The sequence below is a fragment of the Pterocles gutturalis genome, unplaced genomic scaffold, assembly GCF_000699245.1.
Source record: "Pterocles gutturalis isolate BGI_N339 unplaced genomic scaffold, ASM69924v1 scaffold25389, whole genome shotgun sequence".
Lineage (NCBI taxonomy): Eukaryota > Metazoa > Chordata > Aves > Pterocliformes > Pteroclidae > Pterocles > Pterocles gutturalis.
Window position 1 is genome coordinate 1 of NW_010131475.1, and position 12,947 is coordinate 12,947.

The window sequence follows — 12,947 nt, forward strand, 5'->3', positions numbered from 1 at the left end:
GAGGAGGAGGAGGAGGAAGGAGCTGAGCTGGCTCCCCAGGACCAGGAGGTGAGCTGGAGCAGGTGAGGCTCTGCAGAAGCAGAAGGACTTGCTGAATGTTTCTCTGCTGTTTAGCCAGGGCTTGGAGGTGTCCTAAGAAGAAAGTCCATAGCCTGGAGGAGGTAAAGTCACCAAAGAGAGGTAAAGAATGAGAGACCTAGAGACACAGTGCCTGGGCAGTGCAGGAGGTGAGAGGAAGCCCCTCGTACTTGCACGGGGGAAGGCAGAAGAAGGTTTCGGGGGACCAATTTCAAAAAATGGGCTGTCATTTTGCAGTAAAAGGCAACGGAGCCAAACGAGTCTGTGCTGCACAAAGAGGTAAAAGCAAAGCTGTTGTGCTGACGAGCTGGTCCTGGCTGGGGAAGGCTGAGCTGCCCTGACCCTGCTGCACCCTTCGCTGCTGCTTCCTGGGGACTGTCCTCCAGGGACTCAAAATTCTCGACATCTGAGCCAGAGAGCCTTGATTCATCTCTAACTTAGTGTGACAGCAGGAACGACAGGGTGGTAGGTTTTAATTAGGTTCTCCTTTTGTTCCATCTGGTTTTTTTCACTTTCTGCTTTGCTGCTGTTTTGTGTGGGCTTTGCTGTCTTGTTTTTAATTTTCCCTTCTGTTTGACACTAACCTGAAGGGACTGAAGGCAAAAGGGGAAAGCAGTGAGAAAATTCTCTGAATCCACCTTTTGGTGCTGGGAGCTCTGTGCCACGTGCCTGTCTGTGCTCTGCCAGGACATTGCGCTGCAGAGCCATGCTCGATGTGCAGCAGCATCGCTCCTCGCCTGTGCCAGTGCTGAGCGGGTGCTGTGCCCATCCTGTGTGCACACACACACTGCACAGCTCTTGAGCAACAGCTACCACGGCTTCATTCCTTTAAGCATGAGTTTCCAGCCCTCTGCAGGTTTTTTCTGCAATCAGAAGAACCTTTCGTGTTGTTTCTCTTGCTTCAGTTTCCTTTCTGATGGTCCTTCAAGGGGTGCCTATCCTGGCTTTGTGCAAGGGGGTCATTGCAGCAACAACCACCAGTGAAAAATAAAGCAGTCCTCTTTGGAAGGGGAGTGGATGAGCTCCGGGAGGGAGCTTTACACCAAGAGACAGCAACAGGCTCCTGGTGCAAAAGTAGGACAGAGCAGAGGTTAAAAAGTAAATGACAGCTTTGGAGAGCCTGTGTGGATGCAGCTGCTGAGCCACCGAAGTGGAAGATAATTGAAAAGTAAACTTCAGTCCTCCCAGTGTTTGCTTTAACAACCACCCACAGGTCCTGGCAGCAGGTTACAGACCTGCGTCAGCAGCGTTTGCCTGGAAAACCCGCGGGCACGGTGCCTGCTGTGGGGACGTGCCCCGTCGGCCGCTGGCACTGCCCGCGACGGGGAGGAGAGGGGAAAGCTGAGACCCTTGACGGCTTTGCTGGGTGAGAGCTCCTGCTTGCCTCTGCCTTCAGTGGGTGTGTTTTTCTTCCTTATCTGCACTGCTGCCTTCATGCGGTGGGGAATTATCCACTGCGTCGGTGAGCGGGGTGCTTCCCTTCCAGGGAGGACGTTCCCACCGGCTCCACTTGCTGCTGAAAGCAAGAGCAAAACACCTGTTGGCTTCGCAAGGAGAAATCCTGCCTGTTCTGGATAATTGTTTACAAAATAGGAATACTTAAGGATGTCAGGATAATTTAAGGAATATTTAAGGATAACTTTTCAATTTATTAACAAAAAGAAATGGTAATGGCAGCAAAAGGCGAGCCTGGGCGTACTGCACTGATGGCTGGCTACACCCAGGGATCTGTGCTGGTACTCTTTATTCGCTGTCTCTGCAAGATTTGGGACTTTTTTTTTTTTTTTTTCCCACTTTTCAGGCCTAGAAAATGCCTCCTTGCTCATGGAAAGCAAGATCTCGAGGAAGAGAGATGTCAGTGGGAGTGTGAATGAAGATTTCACAATCTGGTCCCCAACGAGGAGAGCAAGTGGCTGCCTTGGGGCTGAATCAGCGTTTCTCAGCAGTTGAAGATAAGGCGAATACACAAAGTGCTGAATTTCTGACAATACGACATAGGGTGCCGCAAGGAGAGGCACCTTCAGCATGGCCCATAAAAGCCAAGTGGGTGGAATTGAGAAGAATGGGTCATTTTCCTCCATCCTGCATTGTAAGAGTGATTTAAAGGAAGGATCCCTGCCATGGGGGAAAGGTAAGTGAGCAACTTGTTGATGATAAGGAGAAAGGAAGCACTGGGTACAATGCCCTTAAAATACCAGAAGACAGATTTTTCAAAGATGCTCATTAACAGCACCTAATTTGCAGAAATAAATTAGAGATGTTTCAGCATTTTGGGGAGGGGATGGACACAACTGGACTCTTTGGAAAGCCTGATATATAGGAATGAATGGGCATCAATGTGTTGAAAATCAGGACCCTGGAAGTCCTCTTCTCTTAGCCCTCAAAAGTCAAGGGATATTTGGGAACCTTGATCTGTGCTTTCCAAGTGACTCCCTTCCCTGGCAGCAATTTGCTCCGTGTAGAGACCGCAGGCAGTGCCGTGGGATGGCTGTTCTCACCGAGACCTCCACGCACAGCACCAGGGTGCCCTTTTTGCTTGCTCAGTTCACGGCACCTCCTCAGTGCCCAGTCTTTGCAGGGGTGAAGCAGCTCCTGTGACCCCAGCAGAGCTTGGGGAGCTGAGCCCCTCTGCAAATCTCGAATATCCCAGCTTGGCACCCAACTGCGAGACTTTGTGCCAAGGGAGTTGACCAATGCCACGGTGAACAGGACAGCTGAGCCCAAGGCTGCGGCTGTTGTTTTTACTTTTGCTTTAATGCTCCACCTCCACTGCTCTGTGTTGAGAGGAGATAAACCTCAGCAAACAAGCAGGACCTTGCTATCCTGGAGGTTTCAGAGCATCTGCTCTTCTCTTTTTGACTCCATGCAATCACACCCTATTGTAATGTAACTGCCTCATTTCACTTGGCATCTCCTGTTCCTGAGCAGTGAAGAGATGATGAGGAGGGAGGACAGAAGTGGGAGCGAAGGGAAGGGTGGGTGCAGGCTGTACGCCAGCCAGCGCCGCAGCCTGGGCGAGCACCGAGCAGGGAGCATCGGTGACCTGCCTGACACCGGCTCTGCAAAGAGGAAGGAGAGCTGGGTGGAACGTGTCAGTGAAACAGGATCTCCTCTGAACAGCCACTTCCTCACACCCGATCTCTTCCTCTTGACGTAGCAGAGCTTGTGTAAACTCTAGATGAGAGCCAGATGGGATGCCTGGAGATGGCAGCTCTCCTCTGCCTCGGCTCTGAGCAGCCTGCTTTCAAATCTAGGACAGGCTGTCCTCACACTTTCTGGGCTCCTGACTGCAACTTGGGTCCCTAGATGACATCTCTGATCCTAGCCCTAGCTGAAACTGGGAAGCTGAGATCCTTGAGCAGAGCCAAGCTCAGGAGCACCTCTGGAGCTGGAGAACCTATGGGGCTGATGCTTCAGGGCAGCCCTGCCACATCCCAGACAATGGGATTGTAATTTGATTGCTCAAGCATTTTCTTTAGGTGGGTGGAGTGGGTAGGCAATGGGGAATGTCTCCAAGAGGCAGATAGCTTTAGAAACACAGAGCAGCTTCAGTCCATTGTCTTTCAGTTAGGGATCAGTGAGGCAAGACATTATCCTGCCGAAGATCAGAGCATCATGTTATCTCTGACTGCTGGCTCCTGGAATGTGTTTGGGGTTTCCTCCCTTTTTGTAGGCTGTTTCCTTACAGGGGACATCAGGCTGCTTCCAAAGCTCCTTGTGATGTTCTTAGAACTGTCCAAAGGGGGATTCTGGATCCATTTAAAACACCTCAGGGTGCTCTGCGTTCCTCAGCCTTCCCTTTGCCAGATGCTCCTTAGATGCTGGGAGAAAAAAAATGTGCCAGAGCCATGCTCACGACTCCTTTGGGCTCTTGCAGAACCCCTCAATGGCCAGGTGCTCATGGTGCTCAACATGGACAACAACTTCTCAGCCACCTCCTTTGACATGGAGCTTTGTGCAGAGAAACTGAAGTCCCTCGGGGTTCAGGTAAGCTCCTCACGCGTTCTCTCCCCTGGGGACTCTGCAGGAGTGAAAGTTAGCTGGATTAGCGTCATTTGCATTTGCACCCACATCACACACAGCTTTTTCTTTTTTTTTTTTTTTTAATTTTTTTTTGAGAGTCACTTGTTTCAGTTCAACTTCAGTCTGTTCCCCACGGGCTGCAAATCAACTGTAATGATCTTGGCTTAAACCTCCGTGAAGAAACCCATTCGATGTAGGTTCTAGTGAATTGCTTGGAAGTTGCTCTGATGGGACGGAGCATCCCTGGGACAATCTGTCTTGTCTTGTCTTTTCCTTTGACATAAAAAAGGTGCTTGTCTCTTGTGACTTTCCTTGCACTTTCCGGGGAGATATTTCTCACTGCAAATGAGGCAAGAACACAAGTTTTCAGTCTGTGACAGCTGTACGGATGAGACTGGAGGTGTGCTCTGTTGGAGGGTGCTCTGGGACACAGATTTCAGTTGCAGTGCCAGCCTGGCCCCATGGAGACTGCCCAAGCTGGTTCTGATGGGACTGGGAGCCTGAAACTGGAAGGTGTCTAGTTTTCTGCTTACTCCCTGAGCAGGTGGCAGGGGACCAGTGGAGAAGGTTAATCCAGGATGCTGTCCTGAAGCCTGAAGTCAGACGGTACATGTTCTACAATTCCAGGGCGTTCCAGATCGCCTTCGCCGTGGTAAGGACCGTGGGGTCTCTCGCAGGCTTGCCATGGACATGGACTGGCTGAGATGCATCTCCTCCTTTCACTAGTATTGCAGGAACTGGTGCTCAGTGTTTTGCGGGTTTTGGTGCCTGTCTAGCGCAAAGGAGTTATATTATTGCGAGGTGATGCTGTGACACACTGTGCTGTACGTGTCATATTTGCTTCTGGGCAACCTCCTGCCAAAATGCATGTTATCTGAAGTAAAAAGGCCAAATGGATTCGGTTTTGCCTGTCTTTATGCAAAGGCCAAGTTTGTCAGTCCTTAGCACAGTCCTTGAGCCCCATGTCAGCACCGCTGTTTGAGTGTTACTGTAATTGAGCAGTCTGTGCACCAGCTCAAGTGCTTTGGCATAGGAGCCTTCTAAATACAGGGACTATTAGAAGTATTATCAATATGCCTCAGTGAGTGCATTTCTTATCTAAATGGAAGAACTCGGTTGAAATCCTTCCTAGGTATGAATCATCATTAATAATTCACTCTCTGTCTTTGATGACTGGTAATTTTTTATAATAAACTAGGGCACACTCAGTCCTTCTAGTCCTTTCTTTCCTCTATTCATTACTGGAAAGAACTTCTGTCCTTTCTCACCCTCTGAAAATCTCGTGCGACTTAATTTATTGTGAGGTATTACCCTGGGAGAAGGGACCAGTAGTTTTCTTCTTCCCTTGGCTTTTCTCACTTTCATAGTTTTGTGAGCATCATCAGTCTCTCTGGGTTTTTACAGGTTTTCTACGTGTCTCTCTGGACAAACATTTACTCCACTGTCCAGCTGTGTTCCCTCGGACGCTACTGGGAGGCCAGCGTGCTGGTGACCCTGGCTGCCGTGGCAGTCACCGTAGTGGTGATACTGGTCATCGACCGTCGCCAGAGGAAGGTAAGAGGCAGCTGTTGGTATGTGGGCAGGCAGAGCGTGGGGCAGGACCCCCTCCCACCAAAGTGCCAGGACCCAGATCATCTCCCGGGTGCACGTGAAGAACAAAGTGATCCAGGAGAAAGGAGTATTTTTGCAGCAGGCTCAGAGATCAGGCGCAGGCAGGGGATGTTCTTCAGCCAGGTCGGGTGTTGCAATGCCTGGAACGTAGGCGTTGGAGCCCGGCGGGCTGGCTCAAAGCGCTGCTGTTGCCGGAGCTAAAGCAACCCTTGCAGAGCATGGTCCATCCTCCCACAGCTGGGGGAAGCCGCGGGGGCTCAACGGCAGAGCTGGCTCCTGCTTCTGGCAACTGTCCTTCAGGTCTCGGCTGCCTGCTGCCATTAATTGCAGCATTTACTTGTGTCGCTGTGGTTCTCCGCAGTCATGGTCCAGGCCCCACCACACCTGCCTTGCAACAGGTTCAGAACCAAAAGGCAGCTCCTAACCCACAGAAGTTGCAATAGAATTATAAAACCGAGGTGGAGATGATGTTAGCACGAGAGGCAACCAGCCTGCAGCATCCACGGCTTGGCCGTTGTCAGCTTCTGAATGTAGGAATCATGGGGTATGGAAATGTCTAAGTAGTGATCTGAAGAATAATATTGTAAAGGCTTGATTCTACATCCAGAGGGGCCTTTGCACTGATCTTAATGGATTTTGGAGCAAGCCTCTAATGACAACAATTCTCCCAAGGGGAAACCTGGCAAAGGTTTGGGTGCACAGAGGTTCACGAAAGGAGTCCCTTCATGGGGCTGCTGGGGGGTGGAAGAGACAGCATGATACTGGGAGACAACTCCACTTCAAACATAAAATAAATAATCCTTAGTGAGATTCTGGCTGTACAGGCATCCACTAGTGGTGGCCAGGCCAATACTGATGGCTGGTGACAATCCTGTCCCTGTTTTCCTTTCAGAGACGCGGTATTTGGGATTATCCAGCTGCAGTTTGTAGCTGTAGGCTGGCCCAGCTTCTGCTGTAGAGTCTGTTATTTTTTCTTGCATTCTTTAACAGATCAATGTGAATACAGATGTGAGGCTGGCAGCTGTCAATGAAATCTTTATCAAACACAGTTTAATTCTGGGGGTTACAGATGTCCTGGATGTGCCACACAACATCCTGCAAGTATCCTTTCTGTAGGAAAATTGCTCGTATCGCTCCTGGGAAGGTAACGATGTGAAGGTATTTATCAATATTATGTTCCATGAGGATTTCCAGAGGGTGGGATTTCTAGGATTTGGTTTTTCTCCTATTGGGTGGCAGGAGGGATTGAGTGTTTTTTCTTCTCCTATAAGTGGGGACTGAGATATGCCCAAAGGCATTTGGAAATAATGAGTCTAAAAGATTGAAGTGGGATTATTCCTTTGGGCAGACAATTATTCCAGAAAGTCTCTTATACTGAACACGACAGTGATGATTCTTTTTATAAGCAGAGTGACAGCAATATGCATATAGCAAAAAAACCCCAAACCAACATGCGGATAACAGGAGTCTTTGTCCTTCATTTGCTGCTTTTCAGAGATACCTTTTCTGGACTGGAAAAAGATTTAGGGGAAAAGAAAATAATTTTAAGACAGCATGAAAGTGTTAGAGGAAGATGAGAGGGATGGTCTCCCAGATTTTTTGGTGGATCTCCCCCCTCATATAAAGAGAGGCATGAAATATAAATGGAGAGGGAACCAAGGCTGGAACACAGGCTCAGAGAAGGGGCCAGGGAATACTGCAGGAGCACGGGCAGGGGCAAAGTCATGCAGGATGGGGAGGAAACACTTCAGAACCTGAATTACATGCTTGTTCAGACCAGCACAGTTTTGCACCTCGGTAAGTGAGGACTAATCCAAGGAGCCTTTGCCTCCACCTACGTGTCCCAGAACTGCCCAAGAGCAGAAAACAGCACAAAGATTTACGCTTTGTGTCTGCTCCAATGTCAGGTGTGTTTTAACCCTTCAGCTCTTACGCTGTTCCTGAATCCCCTCGATGATGGAAGCTGGAGTAGATACATGAGGGCAGACCTTTGGCTGCCTTCTGGGGGCTGCTGCTCTCCAAGCTGGCAGGACTGGCATCCCCAGAACGTTGCTCTTGGTCGATTCTTCACAAACAGTGCCTCTGTCCTGAAGACAGGCACCAAGTACAGTAAATTTTGTAAAAAATAAATGGAATGAATCCCTGGAAACAAAGGAAAGCAAGCAGGAAGGAGTGCAGGGGAGCTAAGTCAAGGTGACCCACCAGTTTGTTTAGACACAAGGCCACTGAGATGAGCCATGGGCAATGGCCTTGGGTTATCCCAGTTGCCACCCCCCCAGGGTCTGGGGGATGTGCAAGGAGGACTGGCTGCCCTCTGGGGAAATGTCCTTCTTCGCTGCCACCCCTTCTCTTCCCCATTATTTTGAGGTTTTGCCTTAGCCCAGATGCTCTTGGCTGAAAATTTAGCCCTGCAATGTGTTGTGTCCTGAGCATCCCACGGGCACCAGCTGCCTTTGCTCTGCTTCCTGCGAGGTTGGTACCATGATCTGCATGGAGGTGGAGGGTTGCCAGCGGGGAGGGGTGCGGGGGGGGGAAGCGAGGAAAAGACCCCTTCCTTAACCCTGCCCATCCCAGCTGTGGTTTGTGCACTTCAGCCCGGAGCGCTGCCTCCAGTCCCTGTCTGCCCACATTGCAGACCTGCAGAGGACACGAGGGGTGAGTGATGGGGGACACAGCCTGAGACCCCGCAGGGACATGGGCAGGTCTGCCCCTGCACCCCAGCTTTGGTGGGATGGAGGTGGGCAAGGAGAACTGAGTGCTTGAGTGTCCTCCTGGGCATCCTCTGCTGTGAGCTGGGAGGTGGACAGACGGGGAGGTGGGTCAGCTGCATCCATTGGTGCCCAGTTCAGCATGAATTTGTCTAGGTCCTGTGGTACGTGTTTATCTTGATAATTAACTTTAATAGGAAAGTCATCAAGAATCGAGGGCAAATTTTGAAAGCACATGTCACAACTTGAAATAGCTGGCACTTTGAGCTGTCCACCTGGAATGAACAGCATAGCCTGAGGAATAAGTAAACACTGGTCTGAGTTAACTGTATAACAACTTTGTCCTCTTGGCCTTCAGAAAATATTTTCCTCTATGCGGGTGTATAAATCTACAAACACCGTGCTCTCCTGCACTGGATCACCCTTCCTGACCATGGCCATGGGATGAGGAGAGGGGCTGCAACCCTCCAAAAATCCACAAAATCTGCAGGCTGCTCACCTCCCTGGGTGAACCGACCGATGCAGGTCAGGGGATGGACAGCAACACACCAATCCCCATATTGACTGATATAACTCATGTACTTTTTCAAGACAAGATTCTCCATCACGGCTTCAGGCTGTGAGCATCGTGCTGGGAGCGGTTGCTGGCACAGGAGGCAGCTGATGGCAGCAGGGCCGTGGGATGAAGGCACTTGGCTCCTGGTGCTGGCCATGGCTCTTGGCCAATGCTGTGTTTTACTCTTGGGATGATAACTCCCTGGAGTAAAAAACGTGCAGGAGGGAATCGTGCCCTTTGAAGGCTGTCCTTGGGCATGGTTGCTGCCTACCTCTGGAGCCCCCCAAAATCTCCTTTCCTTCCAGGCGGGCTTGCGGCGCAGCCTCGACCAGCTCTGCGTGGTCATGGAGGCGGTGGTTCGCTCCGACCCGGGGACAGAGGAGGAGGCTCCGCACGAAGAGTCCCCTCTTTTACCCAGTGGGGTGAACCTAAAGAAAGAGCCTGTGACGTGCAATGAGCTGCTCCGCCTCGTTCCCGAGGGCCCACCGGAGGTAATGTCCCTGAAGGACAGAGGTACGAAATCACCTCCCCGGGCACCTTGACTCCAAAACTGGTCCCAGCAGCTGCCAGCTGTGCGAACACCTCCTTTCTCACCAGCAGGAGCTCCTGGGAGCCTGGAGGTCCACACACACCTTCTCCAGCCCCGACACTGCTGGGCAGTTAACGCTTGCTGAGCAGCCAGTGCTTCATCCTTGGGGAATTCATAGATGGGGCTTTTCCTTTCTGCTAGTGGGGGGGGCTGTTTGGAAGGTGACATCTCCCAGGGTCTCTGCAGGGACCCAGCGCCTGTGTCCAGGCTGGGGATGAGGCTGTGCTCAGCCTTTGTCTCCTCCATGAAGCACACCTTCAAAAACTTGTGCTGTGCTGAGCAACAAATGTGTCCTCATTCCCGCTCAGCAAGAAGCTCCAAAAAGGATAATTTTGATTTTTTTTTTTTACAGTTTTCTTCTCACCGTTAGGAAGCAAATTTGGTACAGGTGACATTCCTGCAGATTGAAGCTCTCTAGGGGTCTACAGGCAAAAAAAAAACCCAAATAAAAACCACCAGGAGGCAGGGACGGAGCAGGCAGGTCCCCAGGCAGCCTGGCTCTCTGGCCACCCACCATTGAGTTGTCATTTCATGTCCCTCCTCCGTGGGGACAGTGTGCCAGCATTGCTGACCAGAAGGGGATCTGGGCCAGTTATGTATGCCATTGGCTCCTGTCCTGCTTCTTTCAGACAAGGACAGTCCTTGAAGGAGGGAGAAATGGTATTTAATGTGTCATCCACCCCTCCTGCAGGTGGATGCTCTGCTCTGACACCTCTCGTGCTCGTTCCAGGTGATGGCCCAGCAGCTCCTGGTGATCTTCAGCGGATGCTATGTCCGGCTCCTGGTCACCGGCCGGCTCCCTGGGGGGGTGGCAGGGAGGCACCTGGAGCACGGCAGCGTGCCCTGTCTCTGCCAGTTCATCGAGACCACCGAGCTCAACACACGCCAGAGCTGGTTCCCGGGCAGGTGACTGGAGGGGGCTGGAGAAACACTGAAAAAAAGCTGTCCAAGCTGTCCCTACCCGACAGTGTGAAGAAGCCGTGGGGCAAAGGAGAGAGCTGTAATCGCTCATCCTGGACTTATCCAGATGAATGAGTGGAAATGTGACTCTAATAAAACATGCAAGACACTCGCCAGAAAGCTGCTGAGACCTCCTGCCTGCCCACCAGCTTGCTGTGATGGAGCTGCTCTAGGGTCAGGAACAACCCAGGGACAGCCTGGAGCTCCTTTGGGAAATTCCCCACTGCTCTGGGGTCAGGAACAATCCAGAGATGTCCTGGAGCTCCTTTGGGAAATTCCCCACTGCTCTTAGCTGGGGGTCTTGGAGAGCCGTGGGGAATACCTGCAGCTGCCAGCCCCACACCTTCGAAATGAAGTATGTGGGGTTTTCTAGTACAAGGAAGACAGGGAAAATCTGTGCATAGCGGTGTTGTAAATGTGATGTTTGCTCTGGATTGTGTTTGTGTCACATAGTGGTCAGTGACAGCGAGCTTTGTCCTGTGACAGACATGGACAATGTCTCAGCTGATGGCTTGGCAAACTTCCCACTTAAGAACCAGCTCAGGACAGTGCTGGGTACCTGCTGCTTCCCCTGGGAGGATGGTGATGGAGGTCATGATGATCTATGGGATTAAGCCTTAAAGAAGGCACGGGGTAGGCTATCCTGGAGCACAGCTCTTTTCACACTCCCCCTTCTGCTCCGTTTTGGGACAGGCTCCTTTCCTTTGGTTTTTCCTTTCTTCTTTTCTCCCCCCTGCATTTGCACACAGTATGTGAGAGGAGCCAGTGGTGGGCAGGAGACTCCAGCATTTGCATAGAGTCTGTGAAAGACTGGGAAATGAAGTGCAGTAAGCCTGCAAGAGGTTGTGTGCATGAATGGAGAATTGCTGGATGGCCCAGGAACCTCTGGTGTCCTCTGTCCCCAGCGCCAGGCTTTGCCACGACATTCAGGTTACCGCATACACTGATGCTTACCTGGCCACCTCACCATGGTTTGGTGGTCATAGCTGTCCTAGGGAGCGGCAATGGTCAGAATCAAGTCCTGAGGTCTGAGTTTTCCAGCCTTGCTGGGGCGGGTGTGCGTGGGAGATGCCAGTCTGTTCTCTGCCTTCCTCCCCTGCCTCCCTCCTGCAGAGCCCTGCAGCCCCCCTGGGCAGGGCTTGTGCCTCTCCCACCTTCACAAAGCTCAGCATGGGACACCTGCCCTGCACAAAGCCAGGAGGCTTTCAAAATGAAGGTCACTAGTTTGTGCACATCCCTCTGCTGTGTACATCCCATCCTGGTACTGAGCATCTCCCCCTCGTGTGATACTGTACCACGAAAGCTTTGATGCCAAAGGACAAACCATTGCTCAGGGCGGCAGCAAGATGCTGAGCCCTGGAGCCCCAGGAGCTTACAGCCACCTCTCCCAGGGTGCAGGGTGACTCTGCTCCCTCCCCTGGTGTTTCTATCACCAGCAATGGTGAGATGAGATCCATCTCTTCCCACACGAGCAGCAAGGCAAGCCTCAGCAATGAGTGCTGCCAACGAACGATCCAAAGCGTCGGTCTGTCCAAACACCGTCATGACAGCAAACCCCTTCCAGGAGAAAAAAAAACCACCGTGCTCCCAGCCAGCCTCTTCTCATCCATCTTTATTTCTGGTTCAGCCTGGGCTGTCACAGGAAGGGGTCGGGCAGGTTCCCCCCCGCACGTGCGGGGTTTGCGATCCTGCTGTCATTGCTCTCTGTGACTGTGTGGGGAGGGGGGATCCGACTGCGGTCCCTGCAGCCCTCTGCTCCATGGGTGCTGTGCATCACGCCGGGGTGCTGGCTTCCCAGTAAGGACATCTTCAACAGCTTACTGGGCATGGGGATGGGGTGGTACAGAACATCATGGGATTTCCACAGAACTAACCTCTAAGACTCCTTACTCCAGCTCAGGAGCTGATTTTACCTTCATGGAAATTGTCTGAATGTATATGAGTACCATTGGGAGCACAAGTTGGTTTCACAGCATAAAAATTCAATTTGCTGCTCGGATGCAACGGCTCACATGCTTCCCCTGGTGTTCCACAGCCCAAAAGTGCCAGGAGCATCTGACACACGTTGGCAATTTTTTTTTCTGTCAGCTAGAAAATTCTGCTAACAAGAGACCGATCAGGACATTTTCTATCCTTGTGCTTCTTTGTTGAGATATAGGAGGGATCAGCTGGTATTTTCCAATCTCTGGGATGCAGGATTGACAGCAAACGGATTCCCTGGAGAAACCAGTGGGAAGAAAGCTTGTGGCCTTCGGGGGAGGACCACAAGAGCTTTTACCCTCAGGACCTGCAGGGCTGGGCTGGGACGGGGTCATTGCTCCTGGGAAGCGAGGGTCTTGCTTGGGGGGCTGCTGATACCTCTGCCTTTACATCTGCAACGCACAAGCAGTGGAGAAGAGAGGGATTCAGGATTAGCCAGGGG

The 12,947-nt window shown here is 51.5% G+C and overlaps 1 protein-coding gene across 1 annotated transcript; it reads left to right on the plus strand.

Annotated features, from left to right (window-relative positions):
* Positions 1-2,103: 2,103 nt before the first annotated feature.
* On the plus strand, positions 2,104-10,475 carry LOC104467026 (chromosome unknown open reading frame, human C9orf91). Its single transcript, XM_010080635.1, has 8 exons — positions 2,104-2,209; positions 3,956-4,065; positions 4,646-4,753; positions 5,506-5,655; positions 6,703-6,813; positions 8,287-8,367; positions 9,282-9,467; positions 10,296-10,475. Exons 1-8 carry the CDS (start codon positions 2,104-2,106, stop codon positions 10,473-10,475), a joined length of 1,032 nt encoding a protein of 343 aa, XP_010078937.1.
* The last annotated feature ends 2,472 nt before the right edge of the window (positions 10,476-12,947 follow it).